We start from the raw sequence: 25,266 nt of genomic DNA, 5'->3' as shown, positions 1-25,266 counted from the left end.
TAGAGTAGTGAGTAGAGTAGTGAGGTGAGTAGAGTAGTGAGGTGACTAAAGTAGTGAGTGCAGAGTAGTGAGTAGTGAGTAGAGAAGTGAGTAGTGAGTTGAGTAGTGAGTTGAGTAGTGAGTAGAGTAGTGAGTAGAGTAGTGAGTAGTGAGTGCTGAGTAGTGAGTAGAGTAGTGAGTAGTGAGTGCAGAGTAGTGAGTAGAGAAGTGAGTAGTGAGTTGAGTAGTGAGTAGAGTAGTGAGTAGAAAGTAGTGAGTTGAGTAGTGAGTAGAGTAGTGAGTAGAGTAGAGTAGAGTAGAGTAGAGTAGTGAGTAGAGTAGTGAGTAGAGTAGAGTAGTGAGTAGTGAGTGCAGAGTATAGTAGTGAGTAGAGTAGTGAGTGCAGAGTAGTGAGTAGTGAGTGCAGAGTAGTGAGTAGAGTAGTGAGTAGTGAGTAGAGTAGTGAGTAGAGAGTAGAGTAGTGAGTAGAGTAGTGAGTAGAGTAGTGAGTAGTGAGTGCAGAGTAGTGAGTAGAGTAGTGAGTAGAGTAGTGAGTAGAGTAGAGTAGTGAGTAGAGTAGAGTAGTGAGTAGAGTAGAGTAGTGAGTAGAGTAGAGTAGTGAGTAGGACATCACAGGCAGCAGCTGTGCAAGCTTCTTACACTCACAAGGAGACCACAGGCAGCAGAGGTGCAAGCTTCTCACACTCACAAGAAGGACATCACAGGCAGTAACGGTGCAATATTCGCACACTCACAAGGAGATCACTGGCAGTACACACCACATGAACACACTCCATAACACATAGCAACAATACATTGGCATTTACAATGCCATTAGCTCAAACTCAAATAAATCCGAGCCCGATTGCATTTCTAATGCTTGTTTTGTTTGTCAGTATTCCACACGACATTCCCTTGCTGAGGGCTTTATTACATAAATCTATCACCTGCTCTGAGCAGATGGTAAATGTGTGCGGGATTTTTTGTGAGGTGTGGGAGTGATGGGAGGGGGTGGAAGGGGAAGATGTGTTCTGGTGGGTGGGGGAGCACTCAATGCTCCTTCCTTGCCAGAAAAAAAGAAGTCGGGAGGAGCAGGGAATGAGGCGAGGCTGCTGTTACAGCCAAAGCTTCACGCGATTATAATGGCTGTAATTAATGGCTGATGAAATCAGGCCCAAAGTTCCCGCCCTCAGAAAAACCCGAATGATGGATCATCGGATCAGTCGTGATCAGGCAGGGCGGTACCCATCTGTGGAGACCGCTCCAACTGACTCCTAATCAGTTCCAAAATGTTAAAACATCTCCCCTCTTTAAAAAAACTAACTGCACTTTTTTTATATGTTTATTTTTGCAGAAAATTAATAGTTATTTCGAAATCATTTTGCACCTAATGTATTATATCTTGCGAATTGCAAAATCGGGAACCATTTCAGGCTCTTTTTCAGAAGCTTTAATTATTGTGCTCCCTAAGCCTGATAAAGATCCTACCCTTGTCTCTAATTACCGTCCCATTTCCCTAATAAACCAAGACTGTAAGCTCTATGCTAAAATCCTTGCCTCTAGATTAGCTCCTGTCCTTCATTCTATTATTCATCCAGACCAATCTGGTTTTGTGAAAAATAGATACTCTGCTAACAATACTAGAACATTATTACATGTTATTGAACAGAGCCCTTCCCTTCTTGTCCCTGCTGGTGTCATGGCTTTAGATGAGGAAAAAGCCTTTGATAAAATTCATTGGCAGTTTTTATTTAAAACTTTATTGTCATTTAATTTTGGTCCCTCTTTTATTCGTATGGTTTCTGCCTTATATTATGCTCCCACTGGCCGACTGTTTATTAATGGTCAAATTTCTACTCAATTTTCCATTTTTAGAGGCACACGACAGGGCTGTCCGCTTTCCCCTCTCCTATTCCTACTAGGAATAGAGCCTTTTCTTAATTACATACGTCATTGTAAAGACATCCAGGGTATCACAATTAAAGATGTTACTGTCAAAACTTTAGCTTATGCGGATGATGTTTTATTGTTTATTAGTAATCCGATTTCTTCTGTTCCATCCTTATTAGATATTATTGCCAAATATTCTGCCGTCTCTGGGTATAAATTAAATGTTACTAAAACTGAATTTTTCCCTTTAAATGTGCTTTGTACCCCCGATATGTTACCTTCATCTGATATTATTTGGCAAAACAGCAAATTGAAATACCTTGGCATTTTATTCTCATCTTCATTGCATGCAACGTTAAAATTAAATTGTACTTTTCTATATGAATATGTCAAAAACAAAACTTCTAAATGGTCTTCCCTTCATCTCTCCTGGTGGGGGAGAATGGAATCTATAAAAATGAATCTTGCCCCGAAAATCTTTTACTCCCTTGCTATGATCCCCACTCAATTTCCACTAATTTTTTTATAAAGATATTGATAAAATATTGTCCAAATTTCTTTGGAACAATAAGCCTCCTCGTATTGCTTACAAAAAATTGAAAATCCCTAAATGTCAAGCAGGATTTGCCCTTCCTGACTTTTATCTGTACCATAAGGCTTTCATATTAAAACAGAGTTCGTTATGGTTTACTGCTTCTCACGTTGTTAAGCCTCCTATTTGGTTTCAAATTGAAAAATTTCTGGTAGACCCTTTCCCATTACCCTCCCTGTTAACCGTGTCTCATTCCTCTAAGGTTGTACATTACTCGACCATTATCAAATCACCCAGATTATTATTTAATGATTTGGATTCTAATTTTGCCTCTCCTTTAATTTCTAAGGTACATTTATCCCGGTGGCACAGTGCTCTAATAAAACTGAACAGAAATGTCACTTTCTGGTCCTCATGGATTACAAAGGGCATTTTCTATCTTAAAGATATTTTTCTGATGGTGCCTTTATCCTCTTTGCTCAGCTCCAATTGCAATTTAATTTACCAGAGTCCGATTTGCTTAAGTACCAAGTTTTGTGTAACGCTATTTTAGACTCCTTTCCGAATGGTATCCCTTCTATGACAACAACTGATTTGATGATTTACCTCAATGTTGTTTCTGTTTCCTCTAAAGCAGTTTCTGTCTTTTATAAAAAATTCACCACTTCATTAGGAACCGACATTGATGCAATTTCAACCTTTTGGAATACTGAACTTTCCATTTCTCTATCTGTTGACTCTTGGTCATTAGTTTGGACCAATAGTGTTTCTGGATGGTTACCAGTATCCCTCTATCAAACCAATGCTTACATTTTGTTTAATTCCTTATGGTCCCCATCACGACTGTTTCGTGCTAAATTGCTTCCATCAGATCTCGATTGGCACTGTAAAGCCTCTCCTGGGTTATTACGTCATATGTTATTTGATTGCCCAGTTATTCTGAAATTTTGGTCTGAAGTCTGGGATGTAATATTGAAAATGTTACCTATACTTGATGTGCTTTCTTATAAATTGTTAACGTGTAAATCACTTGCTCTTACGCACCCTCTTGATGATGCTGAAGCAAAGTTATTCAATTTCTTGGTTTCAGGTGCGTTAAAATCAATCACTTTTTGTTGGAAGGACGCTACTTCTCTTTCAGTTCATGCCTGGTGGTCCTGGATTATCTTTACAAGAAGAGGTGCTCAATTGTCTCTACAAGGCGTTCATCACAATTCAGTTTTTTATCAATCTTTTTGGTACCCTATTGATTCATATTTATTGCGGTGATTCCAGTTATTTATTAATTGTTATATTTAATGCTGTTCCATTTATGGTAACTCTATTTTTCGAGTTTATTGTAATATGATAAGTTATTTCCACCCCCTCCTCCTTCCCCTCCCTCCTTCTCCCTAAGTTTAGTTCTTCCTATGATAGACTATTTCTTATTGTATTTCATTTATTAATGACTGCCATTTGTAATTTTGATTATTCAATTTCTTTGTAATTTACTGACATATCGTATATTTTTCTGTTTTGTCTATCTGTGTTTCTTCTTGAAAACTTCAATAAAAGTATTTTGAACTGAAAACCAATATATGAAATTGAAATGTGTGAAATTATTAGCGAAAATATTACTTTAAAGGGCGCCATAGAAATTTTGACAAAATGATGTTTGTTTAAGGAGTGCATGGTAAACCGCAGGCACCATGGTGATAGAAGTAGTAAAAGCAACAGAGGAAAAGGTAGTGCAGGACTTAACAGAACAGGAACCCTTGAAGTTCTTATGGAACGGCGGTTCAAAAGGCCGCGGAAGTCCACAGAACTGCGGCTGTAGCACCCTAGAGGATTTCCCGCCACACCTGGCCCGTTTCAAATGATGGACAACAAGTAGGAGTCCATTTTGTAGCTTGACTGAAAGGCCAAATGCACCAAGCAAAAGAGACTTAAATGGAGCTTCTTGACCGGCACTCAATGTAATGCCTAGTGAACTGGCAAGACATGGTCAAAACTCCGAAGGCCATACCCCAGTCTGAAGGCTAAATTTGGAAATCTTTGAAGTTTGTTGATGGTCTTAGCAAAAAGCCCCGTTTAGAAAGAAAAATCTAGGTTTGAACCCAGGCTCCCACAGCTGTGGGATGCATGTCTGGCAGTAGGAATGGAAGTGTCATGCACAAAGGTTTAGATACAGAAAGCCTGCAGCTCAAACATTGAGCACATGAGTACTGTAAACAACTCTTGGGTCAGAAGTGACACTAAAGTTCTTAACTGAGAGAGCAGATCAGGAAAAAGTCTCACGTCGTAGGGCCAGAAAGGGTGTGCCATTGCTCACCCACAGGATTTCAGTCTTATCCCTGTTAAGCTTCAACTGATTTATTTATTCATTTGAAAGGTTTTATATAGCGCTGGCTAGACCCGGGGGTATCAGAGCGCTTTACATGAACATAGGCAAACGGAGAAAACTGTTGAACAGGATCCCAAATGAAGCAAGCGAATACATCATATTATAAAATGTTGCGTTTAATTTAATCACGTTATCATATTTCAATCTGGCCCTGGGCCATGTGTGACATGTTCACCCATATCTGGCTTGTCAGTAAAAGCAATGTGCATGCTGGAATTATTAAACCCACACAAAAAAAATTGAAATTGAAAGTTAAAGGTGTTATATCTAGAATATGTGTGTCGCAACTACTGGTCGATAAGACGTGGCACTGGAATTATACGATTCTGCAGATATGGTACTTTCCACATCATTATAGATTTATCACACTTGCCATGCAGCCACCATTTGTTTCAACAAAAAACATTTTGCTTCGGCTTCAAAACGATCACATTTTTTTAAATTATTTTTTTTTTATTGGCATTTCAAACTTTAGCAATGACAATTCGCATTAAACACACAGTACATAACTGTTTACAGTCCCACTGCATTACAACACTCGTCCTCCACGAGTACAATTCACGTCTAGTATGTATAGATACTATACAAGCAACACAACCGTATTACACTCTTAGCACAGCTGTTACAGCTTACATTTGTGCGTCGTGTTCTTTGAGATAGGTTATGAGTTATATCCAATAGTCCCTGGGCCGTGATACACGCAGTAGTTCTTCTTCGTACGCTGTCAATGTGTCTCTACAATAAGCAAGGTCTTGTACCCAGTGCTTTATCTGTGGCACACTTTTACCCCCCATGTAATCGAAACTCTTCGCTTTGCCATCAGAAGAGCTATCACACAATACTTTCGTTTTAATGCCAGCACCCCCTGTACCAGCCCTAACAGACATGACTTGGGATTGCAGTCTAGTGAAACACCCACCATGACACTTAGTGCACTCACCACTTTTTCCCAATAATCTGCTACGCTCGGACAGGACCATGCGAGGTGTATAAAGTCTGCTGGCTCACTCCCGCATCTATGACACTTGGAGTCCTCTCGTAATCCAAATTTATGCAGACACACTGGGGTATGGTAAGTCTGGTGTAAATATTTAATATGTATCATGCGTAGGTTCCCATTTGGCGTCAACAACTCTGTGATAGTACCCGCAGTGGCCCACTCCTCCTCAGTCAGCGGAGCATCTAGGCAATCGTTCCATTTACGTATCGCCTTGTGAGTCGTGTCCCCTATTTCAGATTGCAGCTCTACATATAATTTGGATACCAAATGTGTAGGTGTGGGAGATGCGATCAATAGTTGGAGTGTGTTTGACAGCGGAGGTTCATCTGGGTATGTGGTGTATAGGGCTTTCACTGCTCTCTGTTTTTTTGCAGAGTTTTATATAGCGCGAACTAGACCCGAACTGAATCAGGTATCAGAGCGCTTTACATAGCACCAGTTACGTTACATGAGGACCCGCATTCATTTTAGGCACGGGGAGATTAAGTGATTTGCCCAGAATCACAGGAGGTTTTTGGCGTTGTTACCGAGACTTGAACCCAGATCCCCAGGTCCGAGGTCGAAAGAGCATTGTTTGGTTCTGGACGTATGTAAGATCATCCAGTGTCCTGAACCTCCCATCCTGAAACAGGTCACCCATAGTGTCGATCCCCACCTGCTTTAGCAACTCCATACCCACAGGTTCCTGCGTCATCGATATGTTCGGGTGATAGTGCAGTGGCATGCGTGGGGCATATAGGGGTAATTTGTTTGTCTGTTGTCCTATATTTCGCCAGGCTTGATTTGTGGCATCTATCGTGTTAATGTCCAATTTGTGTAATGGGGGTCTATTGTGAGTCAGTATGGCATCTAGCGGGACCGGGGCAGCATCCCCCTCCTCAATCGCCACATGTGTGAGGAATGGAACTTTGTGGAACCAGTAGTGGGCATATTGGGCTTGGGCACATAAGTAGTACAGGAAGAAGTCAGGCGCCTTGAATCCACCCCTCGAGAACGGCAAGGTTAGCGAGTTTAAGTCAATGCGAGCCGTCTTCCCAGCCCAAATCAAGCGTAATGTTACTGACGTTATTCTACGAAATACTGCCGCGGGTGGTTTGATGGGGATGTTATTAAATAGATAAAGTAGTTTAGGGAGGATCACCATTTTCACTGTTGCCAATCGGTCTGCCAAGGACAGGGGTAATTGGATCCATCTTTCTATTTTCTCCTCGATCGCTGTAACCACCCTGCCATAGTTTGTGCGAATAACTACCTCAGGGTCACTGTGAAACCAAATCCCCAGGTATCTTACTGGATCCGTTTGCCACCCCAAAGGATAGTCTGTGGTGAACTGCTGAGCGGTATCTGTCAGTGGTATTATTGTAGACTTTGCCCAGTTTATTCGAAGTCCCGACTGTCGCGCAAATTTAACGTATTCTCGGAGCAAGGGGTTCAGGTTAGATGCAGGATCCCTTACATATATTAACATGTCGTCCGCATATAGCGATATGTGGAGCGGCCTTTGCGGAAATTGTAGCGCCGAGTAATGGTGACCCTGTCGCAGTTTACAGGCTAACGGCTCAAGGGCAATGGCAAACAATAGCGGGGACAGGGGGCAACTCTGCCTGGGGCCTCTTTTATTAGGTATTTCTCCCGATATGTATTTTTTGATGCGTATTCGGGCCGTGGGTGCAGTATAAAGTAGTTTCACCCATTGAAGGAATATCGGAAGGAATCCCATCCGAGACAGGATTGCGTGTAAATAGGTCCAGGCTATGGTGTCAAATGCTTTAGCCGCATCTAACAAGACAGCGGCCGATTTAGTAGTAGGGGTCAGGTAGTGTGATAGAGCAAAGAGCGACCTGGTGTTATGTGCTGTGGAACGGGTTGGAATAAATCCGGATTGGTCAGGAAGAACCAGTTTTGTCATTAGGAGTTTCAGTCTGTTTGCTAATAATTTGGATAAGATTTTAGTATCAACGTTCATGAGGGATACTGGTCTATACGAGTCACAGTCTTCTGGATCTTTGTCTGGCTTAAGCAGGGCTATGATCACTGCTTCTCGAAGTGTTTGCGGCAGTATCATCTTTTCATGAGGGTCTCCAAGCATTTTCACTATTTAGGGGGCTAACTGATCCACATACGCTTTGTAGAATTCTCCAGTATACCCGTCTGGGCCAGGAGCTTTACCGTTTGGGAGTGTATGAATCACCTCTTTGAACGCCTCCACAGTTATTGGCATGGAAGGGTACGATCGCTGAGCGTCTGATAGCCAGGCTAGTGCGATGTCGTCACAATAGTATGCAATTTCCTCATCTGACGCTGTGTCTTCCCTTGTGTACAGTGTCCCATACGTGTGCATAAAGGCCTGCAGTAATCCCTGCATATCATGCCGCAGAGCGCCCCCATTGTCACGGATTGCTTGTACCACCGGCGGCGGTTTTTTAGCACAAATTTTATCTGCCAGGACTGCTCCCGGTCTACCTCCCTCACCATAGCACCGGGCATTAGAACGTTTGGAGATGTATCGGAGCTCCTCGTCTGCACTCTCTTGAAACTCAGAGATCGCTGTTCTAATGTCCCCCAACAAGGCTGGATTCTGTGTTTGCGCATACTCTACTTCCAGGGCCCTTATTCTATTTTCGCGTTGTGTTATCTGATGGCGCAAATCTTTCAAAATTCCCGCCGTGGTGCTAATGAAGATACCCCGGATGGAGGCCTTAAAGGCTTCCCACAACAGTCCTGGGTCATCCGTGGATGGTTCATTCAGCTCAAAATATTCAATTATGGCTTTTCTTATCGTTTCCGTGTATAAAGGGTCTAGCAACCCTTTCCCATTAAGCCGCCAACTGAACAGCGGGGGGATATAATGCGGTACCTTAAGGGTAAGCATCACCGGGTTGTGGTCCGACAGTGTACAGGGCAAGTGAGCAATGTCCTCCGTGCATAATGAAATCTCTGTGGAACTCAACCAGTAGTCTATTCTAGACCAGCTACTGTGGGCTGCTGTCGTGTGTGTGGCCTCAAGTTGGGTGGGATGACTCTGCCTCCATAGGTCTATCAGACCATTATCCAACATTATATCTCTCAGTTTTTGCAAAGCTCGCTTATGCGTTTCCGCTGATGTCAACTATCTATCGCATCATTGAGGGCCATGTTGAAATCGCCACCCCACAGCAATGGGTCCTCTGGGAACTTTTGTATTTCCTGCCACAGCTTATGGAAGTAGTCAGGGTCATCTATGTTTGGTGCATAGGTATTTATTAATAGAACCCTCTGTCCCCTGAGTGTGCCTGATACCACAATATACCTGCCATCTTTATCCGGCGCGATCTGTTCTACCTTGAAGTGCACCCCTTTGCAAATTAGGATAAGCACTCCCCTGGAATAGGAGGAGTACGCCGCCCCGTGCACTGATTCAGCCCATTTCAACACTATGCGATTTGACGTGTGCGGATCGATATGTGTTTCTTGGAGGAAAGCAATATCGATGTGGAGTCTTGTGAAGTACGCTAGTATCTGCTGTATCTTTTTCGGATTTTTAAGACCGCGCACGTTCCAGGTGATAAGTCTTAGTTTATCCGACAGTAGGGTGTTACTCATGTCCCCAACCAATTCACGATCTTAATCGCGCGCAGCTGTGCTGTGTTGTCTGTTCGTGTTGCGAGTGATTTCCCCTGTGGACCAAGGGCATGTATGTATGTACTCTGAATTTCGGCAGTGTGTCTCAAATGCAATAGAACCAAATAAAACCCCACATTTCCCTGCTCCCTCCCCCCACCTACGTTAGCATCTCAATTATGCCAAAGACATTTCCCAGGGATAACATAGAACTTTTCAAAACTGTAGTAGGGGGTCACCCTACGGGGGGGTCCACTAGGGTCACACAACTGCATCCAACATGGTGGATGTGGCCAGTTTTTTTTACATATAGCGAGTGGTATGACATTGTCCCCGCTGACCTATCATTTTTTGTAATGTCCGCGACAACTTAGCCAACAGACCCTGTCTCGTGCTATCCAAGTCATCCACGCTCCATCCCCCCCCCCCCTCCACATCCTTCACCTTAATGTAATGCCAAGTCCCACACAGATCTTCACTTGGGAAGTAGGAAAAGTCCGGAGTCAGTGGTGACATGGTCACGTCCCTTCCACCAGGCGTCGATCATTGTCCCATTCACACCATAACTGCCCGGTATTGTTAATCAGGGGGCCACCCTCATGGGTCCCCCAGCAAGCAATTAAGCCCCCATCCGCCCAATACTCACTCAGAGGTCTGTCGCACTCGAATAGCAGGTTTTCATCGGTCCTCCCGCCTTCAGTCCGGAGGGTCCGCTCTTCCAACTTTCAACTTTACACCACATAGTTGGGGTTGGAAGGGGCCATCCGCTAACCGTTCCCAATGTTCAGCAGATGAGGGCAGCTCGCCATTTCCCAGTTGTTTTCGATCGATGTCCGCCTTATGATTGGTTAGGGCTTCTTGTTAGAACGCGTAGTTAGTCTGAATCTTGCTGTTGTTGTCCCGTTTTCCGCTGGTCTCTCCGTCGCCTCCCTATTTTCTTGAGATACTCTTGCGCTTCCTTCGGTGTCTGACAGATCACGTGTTTGCCATCTTGAGTTATCCGGAGTCGGGCAGGGTACAACATGGCGTATTCAATGCCTAGGTCTCTCAATTTCAGTTTCTCTGCCGCATATTCTTTCTGAGCCATTTAGACGTTCATTGTGAAATCTGGGTAGAATTCTAGCTTGTTACCTTGATATTCAATGACTTTTTTCTCTCTCGCCAGTCTCAGAATGACATCCCTGTCCCTATAGTTTAGAAGTCGGGCGACTATTGGCCTCGGCGGTGCTCCTGGCTTTGGTTTGGGGGCGAGGGACCTGTGCGCGTGCTCGACTATAAATACCTCAGACAGTTGCTCCGTGCCAAATATATTTTTCACCAACTCCTCCACGTAACCTTCCATCTTTCCAGTATTTGTCGACTCCGGCAGGCCCGCGATCCGAACGTTGTTGCGTCGAGACCTCGCTTCCATGTCCTCCGACTTGTGTTTAATGACTTCCAGCAGTCTGTCCATCACTTTGCTTTTCTGCGTGGTGGTGTGTGATTCATCTTCTACTGCTGAAAGCCGGTTCTACGCTTTCTCGAGGCGCTCGCCATGTTTATCTATTTTCGCCGCTATATTGTCCACCCTTTGTGATATGGTATCTAGCTTGCCGTGAACATCTTGCAGGCTTTTTTGTATAGCTTTTAGGACTTGTTCCATCTCATTGGTTGGCGCCTGGTCATTATCCGCTTCTGTGTCGGATTGGGCTGTTGCACCCTTCACTGGTTTCTTAGCATGGAATGCCAGTGTGGACTGGAGCTTCTCTGGTTTGCCCATGATAACAACGGTTCAGCGTCTCAGCAATGGCGGGCACCTTGCGTCACCTCCTTACACACGCAGTATATCGCAGGTATCTCGACTACTGCAGTGTTATGCACTTTCCCACACTCAGATCCACAGTGGCGATACCCCGGTGGTATAGCGTAAAAATTGGCTACCCGAGGCTTTGGCCATGGTAGGTGTGTTTAGAGCAGCCCTGTTTCCTTGGGTAAGAACAGCTGAGCGCCACCAAGGAGACCGTTAGTTCACAATACATTCCGTACCTCGTGTGTGCGTGGGTCTCCGGCACCTCTTGTCAGTCAGACACCATACGTAAGCTGTGGCTACGTGTCTCGCTCCCGTTCCATCAGTCATCGTCGTCTCACCATGCTGTGGCAGCAATTGTGTCCTGTTATTAGGTGACTCAGCGTCCCTCGTTTCCGCTGCTGGCGTACATGCAGCAACCGGCGCGGTCTTGAGATCCCTGCAGCCGCTCAGTGATCTGCACTTCTCCCGGTCACCAGGGACTCCGCAAATAGCATACTCTGCCTCCGCAATCGCTCGCGTTTCACACCATGGGCGCCGCCATCTTAGGTCACAATTTCGCGCCTTAATTGCTGTGTGCCCGACAATCAGATGTGGAACTGGTTACCAGGAGTTTTATCGAATAACACATCGAACAACTCACGACTATTTCAACATCTTTAACAGACAATTAAAAATTGTCTCTTGGAATGCTGCTGGCCTATATAATTGCCCAGAGAAACTTGATTTTTTACTCTCTTTGAACGCAGATGTGCTATGTATTCAGGAAACATGGTGTAAAAATCTCCTATATGGGGGGAAAGATTATTTTGTTTTGGAGGCCCCAGCTACACCGTCTAAAAAAGGCCATGCAAAAGGAGGAATTGCCTGTCTGTTAACTAATTCTTTACAATGGCAATTTTCCCATTATACGGACACTAGTAATCTTTTCCAATCAATTACTATCAATAATCTAGCATCAGTGGGTAGACGGTCTTCATTTACAATTATAAATGCTTATATTCCACCTGAGGATATTTTTAATACTGTTTTAAAGCGAATGTTTTCTTATGTAAAACAATTATTAGAGCCTGATAAGCCCCCCTATATCTTACTCGTGGGTGACTTAAATAGCAAAGTGTCTAACTGTTAGACGGACCGGGAGGGTCGGCCGAGGATAAGGGGAGAGGTCTCCGGGGAGAGCCGTCTCCAGCGAATCGTACAGACAAGTAACTTCCCCCCCACAGACGGACACCACACAAGGATAAAGTTCAACGATACTTTATAGGGAATTCTTCAAGTACGGTAGAATGGTACAAGGAGGTCTGGACTCAGGGGTCCCCTCTATTCTGGTCTCTGTTTGGGAAGAGGGTAGCGGGACAGTCTTGTTACTAAAAAGATGGCAATAGCTCTCAATCCTCGAGCTCGGGGGTGTAGATGAACGGGCCGCGGCGGAGCCAGCAGGTCCCGAGATGGATGAAGGAAGACGACGGTCCGCGGCAGAGCCAGCAGGTCCCGATGAAGGTGGTGGTTACAACGGTCCGCGGCCACGCCAGCAGGTCCCGACGACGATGAAGGATAGGGTGGTTCCCAAAGCCGCGGCAGCGCCAGCAGGCAAGACGAAGGTGCACAAGACAGAGCTACGGCAGCGCCAGTAGTCCGTCAAGGATGAGTTCTTCTTTGCGTCTCTCGACTCCAAGATACAACTCCCGTCCTGCTCTGGAGCTGCCCCAGTTATAGGGCTGGTGTGCTTTGATGTCCGGACCCTCGCACTTGGAGGTCGGGAGGTCCGGGATGAGGGGGTTCAGACACCCAGCAGGGGGGTGGAGCCAGCGCCCGGGGAGGCGATGAGCGAGCGGTACTTGGCGGGGGAGAGCCATCGACACCTCTTGCTCCCATTGACTGACCAAGTAGCCCGCTCACCTCCTGGGTGGATGTTGGTGCCGGAATGTCTGAGGCCTGGCCAGGCCCAGGGTTGAGGTCGATCGGGGGCCCGGCGGCCTCGTGGTGGAGTGTCCAAGATGGCGCCCAGGATGGGCGCGCAGGCCGGTAGTGGGTCGGCCTACGCGGTCAACAGGTTCGAGTGTAGGGGTCCCTGCGGGGACGGTGGACGTGCAATGGTGGTGTGTGGTACTTGCGTGGCTGGTTCGGGCCTGGTTGGGCCGGGGGAGAGCGGCCCTTCATGTGGCCTGTCCAACATGCGTCCCCCCCAGCTGAAGGCGGGGAGAGTTACCCATTCTCTTGGGGACTCTTCTCGTCGAGGCGGAAGAACCGAGACAGGCCATCTGCGTTGGCGTGATCTGGCCCAGGCCGATGTTCAACTGTGAAGTCCATCCCTTGTAGGGAGATGGACCAGCGTAGTAACTTCGGGTTTTCCCCCCGCATCTGCATCAGCCACTGCAGGGGTCGGTGGTCGGTCTGTACCCGAAAGGGTGTGCCAAAAAGGTAGGGCCGGAGCTTCTTGAGGGCCCATACCACCGCGAAGGCCTCCCTCTCTATGGTGCTCCAGCGTTGTTCCCGTGGTAGGAGTCGCCGGCTGATGAAGGCCACCGGCTGATCACGGCCTTCGGTGTTCACTTGAGACAGGACTGCCCCAATGCCATGGTCGGAGGCATCCGTCTGGACGATGAACTCCCGGCTGTAGTCGGGGGCCTGGAGCACAGGGGCGGAGCACATGGCGGCTTTCAATTGTTCAAATGCAGCTTGACACTCTGGGGTCCAGTTGACTTTCTGGGGCTGATTTTTTGACGTGAGCTCTGTGAGGGGCCTCACGATAGTACCATAGTCTTTCACGAACCTTCGGTAATAGCCCGTGAGGCCCAGGAAGGCTCGTACCTCGGTCTGGGTAATGGGGGGCTGCCAGGACTGGATGGCGGCAATTTTTAGCTGCAGAGGGGCCACCAGGCCGCTTCCCACCTGGTGCCCGAGGTAGGTTACAGACCCTTGCCCAATTTGACATTTGCTGGCCTTGATCGTGAGGCCAGCTTGCTGAAGGGCGTGCAGCACTGCTCGGAGGTGGTGGAGGTGCTCGGACCACTGGTTGCTGTATACAGCGATGTCGTCTAGGTAGGCGGCGCTGAATCCTTCGAGCCCCGCCAGGACCTGATTGACGAGCCGTTGGAAGGTTGCTGGGGCATTCTTCATGCCGAAGGGCATGACTGTGAAATGGTAATGGCCATCGGGAGTGGAAAAGGCAGAACGTTCTTGTGCCCGGGGTGTGAGGCCGATTTGCCAGTAGCCCGCCGTCAGGTCGAAGATACTGAGGTAGCGGGCAGCTCCCATGCGGTCGATTAGTTCATCTGCCCGGGGGATGGGATGTGCGTCTGTCCTGGTGACCGCATTCAAGCCCCGGTAGTCGACGCAGAACCGGAGTTCTGGTGTGGTGCCGGGGGCGGCTGCTTTGGGGACCAGTACTACCGGGCTGGCCCAGGGGCTGTCTGAGGGCTCGATGACCCCGAGCGTGAGCATTTTGGCTACTTCCTCCTGGATGCAGGCCCGTACCCGATCTGGCACGCGGTAGGCCCGGTGGCGGATAGGGGGGCTGTCCCCCGTGTCCACATCGTGCGTACACCAGGAAGTGACACCTGGGGTGAGGGAGAACAGGCTGGCGAATTGTGACAGGAGAACTTGGCACTCCTGGTGTTGCTCTCGGGTGAGGGCCTCTGAGAGTCGGACCCCCTCTACGGAACCGTCTTTCTCCCGCGTTCGTAGGAGGTCCGGGAGGGGCTCGGAGTCCTCTTCAGCCCCATTGTCTGTGGCCATCAGGAGGCTGAGTTCTGTCCGTACAAAGTGCGGTTTCAGTCTGTTAGCGTGGAGGACCCGGAGGGGGTTCCGGGAAGATTCCAAGTCGATGAGATAGGTAGCCGGACCCTTGCGCTCGACCACTTTGAAGGGCCCTGTCCACTTGTCTTGTAGGGCGCAAGGTTCGGTGGGGGACATCACCCATACCTGTTGCCCAGGTTCAAATTCGATGGAGGAGGCATTCCGGTCATACCACCTTTTCATGTCCTCTTGACTGGCCTCTAGGTTGGCTTTTGCTAGTTCTCGGAATCGCCGGGTCTGGTTGCGGAGTGTTAGGAGGTAGCGGAAAACATCTGGTGGGTTCTTTAGAGGGGGCATCTCCCAGCCTTCCTTAACTAGGCTGAGCGGCCCGCGCACGGGGTGTCCATATAGCAGTTCAAATGGGCTGAAGCCCAGGGACTTCTGGGGAACCCCTCGATATGCGAAGAGGAGGCACGGCAGCAGCACATCCCACTGGCGACGGAGGGGCTCTTCCAACCCCCCGATCATCCCTTTGAGCGTGCGGTTGAACCGCTCAACGAGGCCGTTTCCTTGAGGGTGATAGGGGGTCGTGAACCGGTAGGTAACCCCGCACTGTTGCCAGAGAGATTTCATATATTTCGAAATAAAGTTCGTGCCTCTGTCACTGACGACCTCCCGGGGGAAGCCTACCCGGGAGAAGATCCCCATCAGAGCCCGGCCGACTACCGGGGCTGTCACAGTCCGCAGGGGAACAGCCTCCGGGTAGCGGGTGGCGTGGTCCACTAGCACCAGGATGAATCGATGGCCTTGTTTTGTGCGCGGGTCCAGGGGCCCTACGATATCGATTCCGACCCTCTCGAACGGGGTGGTGACCACGGGAAAAGGTTGCAGGGGGGCTTTCAGTTTGCGGCCGCTCTTCCCACTGGCTTGGCACGTGGGGCAAGATCGGCAATGCTGGTGTACATTGTCCCTCATTTTGGGCCAGAAGAAGTGGGTCACCAGGCGGCTATAGGTTTTGTCTTGACCCAAGTGTCCTGCCAGGGGGACATCGTGGGCCAGGTTTAGCAGAAAGTCTCTAAAACGGAGGGGTACCACTAGGACTCGGCTGGCCCCCAGCTCCGCGATTCTTTGCTCACTGTACAGCAGATCATTGTCCCAGTAGACCCAGTGAGTTCCGGAGGTATCCCCTGCGCTTTGGGCTAGTGCTTGCTGGCGGAGTCCCTCGAGGGAGGGACAGGTCTTTTGTTCTTGGCGAAATTGTTCTTGCGTGGGCCCCCCCTCTTGAGGCCACTGGTCGAGGTTAGCGAGGTCTGGAGGTTGAGCTGGTTCGGGGGGGACGTCACGGTCGGTGGTTTCGGCGGGGGCGACCGGAGGCGGTGGCGCCGGCCATTCGAGTTCCTCTGGGCGGGTGTTGGCACGGGCGGTCATGGACCGGGTGGTGACGCACGCCCAGTCCGGGACGCCCAGCATCCCCAGGTGTTCTTTTCGTTCGACTGCTGCCCAAGGAGAGCTTTCCAGGTCATTACCCAGGAGGCAGTCTACGGGGGCATCATCTCGGACCGTCACCTTCAACATGCCGGAGACCCCTCCCCATTCGAAGGGGACGCAGGCCATCCGACACAGACTTTCTGAGTTATCGGCTGAACGTACAGGGCAGAGAATGTTTGGTAAGTATTGTTCGGGGGTCACCAGGTGACAGCGGACGGCTGTTACACTGGCCCCAGTGTCACGAAGGGCTTCAGCCCGGCGTCCATTGATGCCCACCCATTGGCTGTACTTCTGGGTATTAGCGGGTAGGGGGACCCGCGGGACCATGTCTCTCCCCCCTAGGCAGGCGAGAGCCATGGCGGCTGGCTCCCATTCTTGGTGTTCCTGTTCATATTCTTCTTGTTCCTCTGAGATCTGTTCCTCCCCCAGAGCAGCAGCGGCTACTTGGCGGGGTCTTGGGCTCTGGTACTGGGGGCAGTTTGGGTCGTTTGCATAGTGTCCGACTCGTTGGCATCGATGGCAGGTAACATTGGCTCGATGTCCCGGTCGCGCTGGGGTGCTGCCCCGGTTGGCCGGGGGGGTGGGGCTGGTAGTGGGGGTGACCGGAGCGTTGCTTCTTCCGCGTCCTTGGCCTCCACCTCCTCGGGGACGGTGCTGACCATTGTTGTTCCGGTTCTGTTCGGAGGACCCATTTCGACTCACTCTGGTGATATCCCACCGCTGCCACCAATGTTAGACGGACCGGGAGGGTCGGCCGAGGATAAGGGGAGAGGTCTCCGGGGAGAGCCGTCTCCAGCGAATCGTACAGACAAGTAACTTCCCCCCCACAGACGGACACCACACAAGGATAAAGTTCAACGATACTTTATAGGGAATTCTTCAAGTACGGTAGAATGGTACAAGGAGGTCTGGACTCAGGGGTCCCCTCTATTCTGGTCTCTGTTTGGGAAGAGGGTAGCGGGACAGTCTTGTTACTAAAAAGATGGCAATAGCTCTCAATCCTCGAGCTCGGGGGTGTAGATGAACGGGCCGCGGCGGAGCCAGCAGGTCCCGAGATGGATGAAGGAAGACGACGGTCCGCGGCAGAGCCAGCAGGTCCCGATGAAGGTGGTGGTTACAACGGTCCGCGGCCACGCCAGCAGGTCCCGACGACGATGAAGGATAGGGTGGTTCCCAAAGCCGCGGCAGCGCCAGCAGGCAAGACGAAGGTGCACAAGACAGAGCTACGGCAGCGCCAGTAGTCCGTCAAGGATGAGTTCTTCTTTGCGTCTCTCGACTCCAAGATACAACTCCCGTCCTGCTCTGGAGCTGCCCCAGTTATAGGGCTGGTGTGCTTTGATGTCCGGACCCTCGCACTTGGAGGTCGGGAGGTCCGGGATGAGGGGGTTCAGACACCCAGCAGGGGGGTGGAGCCAGCGCCCGGGGAGGCGATGAGCGAGCGGTACTTGGCGGGGGAGAGCCATCGACACCTCTTGCTCCCATTGACTGACCAAGTAGCCCGCTCACCTCCTGGGTGGATGTTGGTGCCGGAATGTCTGAGGCCTGGCCAGGCCCAGGGTTGAGGTCGATCGGGGGCCCGGCGGCCTCGTGGTGGAGTGTCCAAGATGGCGCCCAGGATGGGCGCGCAGGCCGGTAGTGGGTCGGCCTACGCGGTCAACAGGTTCGAGTGTAGGGGTCCCTGCGGGGACGGTGGACGTGCAATGGTGGTGTGTGGTACTTGCGTGGCTGGTTCGGGCCTGGTTGGGCCGGGGGAGAGCGGCCCTTCATGTGGCCTGTCCAACACTAACCTAAGTTTAAACATGTTTAGAAACAAACCTAAGGAAGAAGCATATAATATACCCCAAGCAATCTTCCCTACCAAAATAAAAACTAACAAAAGAGGAAAGATGTTGCTTGAGGAACTTAGCTACCTAGAGGGGCTTATCGTAAATGGTAGGATGCCTTCTGATACTCCTGCTAATTTTACACATGGGTCATTCAGGGGTGAATCCATCTTGGATTATGCAATTACGGACTATGACACGTTCTCTTTCATTCGAGATATAGCGATCTCTCACTCTTCCCTGAGTGATCACAATATGATCAACATAACTATCTCAATAAATCCTCCAGAAACTAACTCTTGGTCCCTAGTGAATAAAGGAGTTTCTATTAACTGTAAGTCTGGAAGATGTTTCTGGGACTCTAACACTATGAAGGATGTACAAAATATTCTTGCCCAAACTTTACTAGAATTAGATAAATGGCAGGGTATGGAATTCTTTCATCTCGAAAATTTTATGAAGAAGCTTACCAAGACAGCGAAGAAAACTAGAAATCCTAAAAAGATGTACTTTTCTCCTAGTACACTATTAATGTTAAATAAGGAGATAAACAAAATCGTGAGGCAACAATACTTGAACAGATCTAGGGAAAATGAGCATAAGTTAGCCTTATTAAAAAGAAGGAGGGTCAGACTGAGGGCTAAGTTAAAAAGAGAAAAAGAAGATTCTCTCTGGATTGGGTTAAGAAAGGCTTCGGCCTTTAACAAATCTAGAGAATTCTGGTCCATAATAGGGAAGGGATGTGGAGCATTAACAACTCCCATTCCTATCTCTATTGCAGAAGATGTCTGGATATTATTCATATCTAGTTTATATGCATCTAATGGTGCAGAGGGGGATAACTGGGAGCCAGCCCCAAGCAGAGAGCTTAACATAGAACTCCCGACTGAGAAATCCATAGCCTCCGTGATAAAGAGTATGCGCTCCTCCGGAGCAATGGGTCCGGACGAATTGCCCATGTCAATAATTAAGCAAGATGTCACCTCTTGGAGTAGGATTCTTCTCCCAGTGTTTCGTACATGTTTTATATCTAGATCAGTCCCCAATTCCTGGAGGGGAAGTATATTAATCCCCATATTTAAAAAGGGAGAGCGTGATAAGCCTACGAATTATCGTCTAATAGCCCTATTGGATTCAATAGGAAAAATATTCGCCAAATGTCTTTTAATGCGAATAATTGAATGGGTAGAACTAAATGGTATTTTACCCATGGAACAAACGGGATTTCGCAAAGAGCATGGAACTTTAGATAATTTGACATTATTACAGGTGATTGTGGACAAATATGTACGTGTTCGAGGTGGTGGCATATACGCAGCATTTATAGATTTCTCCACGGCGTTTGACAAGGTGGACCGTCCAACGCTGTGGAGAAAGCTGGCAATATTTGGTATGCCAGTGTATTTACTCGAATTGATAAAGTCTCTTCACTCGAACACGTGGTGTAAGGTGCTACAAGGCGGAGAAAGGGGTCTTTCTCAATCTATCCCTTCTCAGAACGGGTTAAAACAAGGGTGTATACTGGCCCCTATATTGTTTTCACTATATACGGTAGACCTACCAGCTTCCATTGCAGTTTGTGGGGGTTTAGCCCCGATAATTGGAGGGTCATCTATATCGGTTTTAATGTATGCGGACGACATACTTGTTTTAGATTTAACCCCGAAAGGTCTGTCCAATCGCCTGCATGCATTGAATCAATTTGCAGAAGCACATCATATGAAAATTAATATATCGAAAAGTAAAATCATGTGCATTTTTGGAAAGAAAAAATGTAGGTCTGGAAGTTATAGCTGGGCCATAGGTGGACAGAAACTAGAGGTGGTCAAAACCTACACCTTCTTAGGTAAAATTATTTCAGCAAACCTAAGTGAGAAGCCCCACATTGAACATAACTCACGCAAAGCATTGGCCCATGGCATGGGGTTATGCTCCTTGTACAATGCTACAGGGAAGAGACACTTTTCACTATTTTTGGATGTATTTAGAGCAAAGATACCTGCAACTCTACTATATGGAATTGAATTCGTGGAGTTAAAACAATGGGGATTCTTGCAAAAAATGGAAGGAAAGGTACTAAGAAAAATTTCTTCCCTTAATACAGCGTGCTCTGTATCTTCATGCAGGCTGGAATTCGGACTCCGAAGTTGTTGGGTACAGGGGTTGGTATCCCTCGTAAGATGGGTAGCCTGTCTGGCCAGAGGTAAATCGGGTTCCTTACGGGAAGCCATAAAAAGGGAACTTTTGGGCAACTTTAACGAGTTTTCTTTGCTAGTAAAAAACTTTAGAAAAGCAGTATTTCTGTTAGAATTAGATGAAAGCACTTTATTCTTACTTACTCCCCTCGAGCTAAAGTCTAAATTAAAATGTGCATCTTGGGAACTCTGCTATAAATTGGATATGCTTGCCCAACCAAGACAACAAGAAAGGAAATTACTGTTAAATACTTATATACCAAAGCTGGCCCAACAATACCTTATTTGGAATATTCCTCATAGAGTCCGTAGGTTATGGTACCTTTTAAGGCATGATTTGCTTCCACTAAATCTCCTCTTAGCAAAGTGGTATGGTGTATCGCCAATATGTAATCTCTGTAATAATGCTGTACAGGATCGTAATCATGTCTTGTTCATTTGTCCTGCACTGCGCCCTTTGCGCTATACATGGATAAAACCAATTTGTCTCCAACTAGGAATTTTAAATGTAAAAACCTTTTTCCATGCACTTTACTGTCCCCCAAATGAAATGTTTTGTTTCAGAATTTTTAAGTTTTTTAAAGGGTTTTTAGATATTTATTAATGATATACAGGGAGATGTTTGATGATTGCTTGACCGGTAGATAAGAAGTGTTTCCTTCTGTCTCGTTTTGTGACTTAATTGTAATTTTCGTTGTATAATTGTGTGTTTATGTTTTATGTGGCCCTCATCGAGAGCCAAAACATAATAAACTTTTTGACTTTGACTGTGTGCCCGATCGGGAGCTAGTGACGGATGTCGCTGAATCTCAGCACCGTGGTGTGTGGGGCAAATCCCGATTTTGGCATGTAAGTTACAGCGATGGGCAATGACGCTGCCGTACCTGCATCGTTACCGGCATCTCGCAGGTCCCGTCTATCTTCCCCTTAGGGCGCCGCCATTTCGACAGGTTCGGCCGCGCTGTCCCGCAGTATATGTACAGCTCCAGTAACACACGAGTGTCCCCGTGTAGTCCAAGTGCGTTTTTCAGGGTCCCAACATGTTCCGACAGCTGTGGGTATTTTCGCCGTTCTTCAAAACACTCGCTGTCCGCTGCTATTGTCCGCACATGAAACCTGGCTGGCGGAGCTGTCTTACGAGGCAGCCATTCCGCTGTGCGCCCTCTAGCGCCCCCCCCCATCACATTTTTTTTTTTTAAAGTGACACAAGGTCCTTCACAAATGTTAACTTTCATCTTTTGTTCAGGATTTCTGTATTCAGATGCTAAACTGGTACTAATGAGATATCACCTTTGCTAAAAAAAGACTTATGTTAATATGTTTTAAACAGTCAAAACAACGAAATAATAATACCAAAGAATGGGCAGCATTATGCTGCATAATTTGCGTTTTCTTGTCGAATAATTTAGTCAACACTGTTCCTCCAGTGCCGTATACTTCCAGTGACCCTGAAGTCAATAGAATATATGGCAAGTGGTCCCACAGTAATGCACGTTTTCAAATAGAAACAAATGTAATTCTAACGAGAAGCAGCCTACCTCACATAAAGGTCAGCATGGTATTTTTTTCCATTCAAGATGCCAAGTAATGTTGGATTTTCATTATTTCTAAAATTGAGTGTTGAATCGTAGACAGCCGCAACTGAAAGGGAAACAAACGGGGTGATTACTGCTGGGGATATAGGCCATCTGCATACTTGAAGCATACATGCCAACCCTCCCGATTCAGGCGTGAGACTACCGATTTGAAGGCTAGTCTCCCGCCTCCCGATTCCTGCAAGCAAAAACCCGATTCCTCGGGGTTTGTTGACAGGGCGTTTGTGTGAAGTGCTAATTTTTCCAGCAATAGTCAAAGTGGCCATGCAGGGGCTCTCGATGGGGTGAAAAAACAACAAAGGGTCATTAACAAGGCAATAGTCTTTTGAAGACCTGTGAAGTAGGGGGGGGGGGGCGTGTGTGTGCACAGGAAGCTGTTTTCGGCTGGGGTGTCACACAGGGGCGGGGGGGGGGAGGGGGGGACAACACTTGCATCACCCTCTCAGCCTGCCATTGCGCTCCATGCTTGTAAAAGGTAAGAAAAAAAACGTACATTTGTGTTTCAAATGTCCAATCCTGCAGCAGCACACTTCCAAAGCCCATACACGCCAGTAACCCGATTTGAAGCCCCATTCTCCCGATTTTTAAAAAAAAATCTCCCTCTTTGCTCTTCTGAAATGTTGGCATGTATGTTGAAGGATACACGTGATGGCATTAATTCATAAACATATATCGTACTAGTGGCAGCACACAGAATTAGTTTTTGTTATTTTAAATAGTTATTTGGCTTATACATAGACTTGTGTGTATATTTCAGTTAAAGTATACAGTAGAAGCAATAAAGGCATACAACAGCTGTTAGTATAATGTACTTGATGACTGGGTATTACATAAATCTAACTGTCCACTCCTGGGTTTTCCATACCGAGTTAGAGTTTACGGGGCATGTGTTTAACTCAGCTCATGCTAGAGGGTGGGTGTCTAAGCTCTGAGCGACGGCAAACTGTAGCAAGCTGGTGATACCTGAAGTTCTCAAGACAGCACATAGAATTTTCAGGAAAGCCTGTGAAATACCATGCATTTTCAGAGAAACGTACTATCGCAGAATACAACAAACTGTAGTTTACTCAGAAAAGAAGAAAAATTAAGTACACCCTGCCCATGCCCTACTTTCTGTTTTCTAGATCCTCAAGGAGGATACTTTGCTTTAAAACTGGCAGTTCACCTCAGTGGCCTGTCATCGTTAGGCCATTCTGGCCCGCGCTCTTAGTTGCTATGGGGCCTCACTCCGGTCTATGCATTATTTTTTAGGTGAAGCCAGGGCAGTACATGCATTGCTCTGCGGCATGCTGTATTGGAGTATGGAATAGAAGCCCAGCCGACTCTCCGCCCATATTTTTCATTCGCTTGTGTCATTGCCCTTCGCAAATGCTGGCTTCTGATTAGTTAATAGGTTTGTTAGTCCCTCCTTAGTACTCAGGGGTGTAACACAGGCCCCCGCAGCCCCTGCGGTGCGGGGGGCCCCCAAGCTCCAGGGGGCCCCCTCAGCACAGCACTTTGGCCGGAGAGTCCTGATAGAGTCCGGAGGGGACCCCTCCACGTACCTTACAGGGGGTCCCTCTCAATTTTTGTTGCGCCACTGTTAGTACTGCCGTGTCTTCATTTGTAACCTCCCATGAGGACTGGCCCTTTTACTTTGGTTGTTACACAGTAAGTCTTTTTTTTGTCTGTAAGCACTATTTTCTTTAATGAGTTTCTCCTACTGCAGACACGACATGCTTTCCTGCAAGATTCAGCACGCCATGTATGCTTTCACTTTCGGATCAGCTTGGGACAATGAATAGGTCTCGCATTTAAAAGAGTTTGAGCTATTGACATTGTAAATGACAATGCCTTTTATTTATATGTTAATTAGCAAAACAGATAAATAAAAGGCATTTTCATTTACAATGCCAATTGCTTAAACTCTCGCAAATGCAAGACCTATTGTATTTCAAATGCTTGTTTCCACCAGGAATAGTGCTTAAACAAGGCCAGATGTGACTGGCTGTAGATTCAGGTCGCTGCCATCTTTAAAAGTAAGCACATCCCCTATCTGTAAAAAGTATTGACAGTGCCAACAGGTCTGGATTTAAAGGAATGTTGTATGATAATATGAAGCATTACAAGTAAAAGTCATGGGAATAGGTATAGATTTGTGGGGAAGCAAAGAACTGTAGAGTAATATTGATGTAGGTTAAAAGGTCAGGTGACAGTTGCACTTCAAGCCAAATCTAAAAATCCACATAGGTTAATGACTACCTTCATCCCATCCGTATTGCTGCCAGAGAAAAACACAATTTATCTAAGACTCTTTAATAGCCTTACAATGTGTGTGCCCCTGAAAGTTCAAGCTTAGGCAGCTGGATACATAAAATGATCCCACCTGCGTGGAAGTACAGCCCTTTTTTGTTGAAGCACATTGCTTCAGCCAATCAAAACATATACTCCTGGATCTCAACATGTGGGCGGAGCCAAAGCCTCTCTCTAGTGATGCTAACATATGTAAGGCAACAACTCTGCTATAAAACCATAACTTAAAAAGGGTCACTGGGAAATGGGGGAAGGGGCAACAGAGAATGCTGTTGTAGAGCATGGGCCTAGATAAGAGGAATATAGAGGTAAAAGGAGCTACCACTGGTTTTCTCCTCGGTCTTACTGTCCATACAACCAGAGGTCATGAAAGATGTGGCAACTTAATAGCATTCTCAGAGCAAAGTTTTCTTTCCACTCTCTGCACTGCCCCTAGCCTAGCCCCTCAGTAGCAAGAATGAGTTTAGTGAGTGGTTAAGGATTGCAAAAGGTATCAAGCCAATGATGTCATAGGGAGGAAGGTCAAAGGATGCAGGATTTTAATTCTGCTACCCGTAACATTTTGATGAATGAAGGTCCACAGTGTTGAAGAGTAGGCCTTATTTTATTTCAGTCAATGGCGTTTTTCTAAATAATGCATTGAAGTTTGATTTTTGCCACATCAACAAGTTACTGAATGCTTGAGCTTAAGTATATCGACAATATAAGAATGACAATATTGGCAAAAGATTCTTGTTTCATGGTAAGTTTGTAAATACTTTCTGCTGGAACAGTAAGTTATTGTTGCCACAAGTCTCATTTCATCAAAGAGTGGGTACCCATTAATGGCTGGCTGGAATTGAGGGCACTCAAAAACATAGGTTCATCATTATTCAGTTCACACGGTTACGGCTTCACCAGGCAATAAGGACAACGACTTTTATGAAAGCTCGAAAAAACAACATACAGTCTTTATCTCATTC

General features: G+C 47.2%; 1 protein-coding gene across 2 annotated transcripts in view; it reads right to left on the bottom strand.

Annotated features, from left to right (window-relative positions):
• AGPAT4 (1-acylglycerol-3-phosphate O-acyltransferase 4) overlaps positions 1–25,266 on the bottom strand; it is a 425,215-nt gene that overhangs the window by 61,055 nt on the left and 338,894 nt on the right. For both annotated transcript variants that reach the window (XM_078646933.1, XM_078646932.1), the window contains one exon: positions 21,956–22,058. In XM_078646933.1, coding sequence (XP_078503059.1) covers positions 21,956–22,058 — 103 coding nt within the window. The remainder of the gene's footprint in view (positions 1–21,955; positions 22,059–25,266) is intronic.

The sequence above is a fragment of the Lissotriton helveticus genome, chromosome 6 (genome assembly GCF_964261635.1).
Source record: "Lissotriton helveticus chromosome 6, aLisHel1.1, whole genome shotgun sequence".
In the NCBI taxonomy this organism is placed as follows: Eukaryota; Metazoa; Chordata; class Amphibia; order Caudata; family Salamandridae; genus Lissotriton; species Lissotriton helveticus.
The sequence above is the reverse complement of the archived record's forward strand: the minus strand, read 5'-3'. Positions and strand labels throughout refer to the sequence as shown.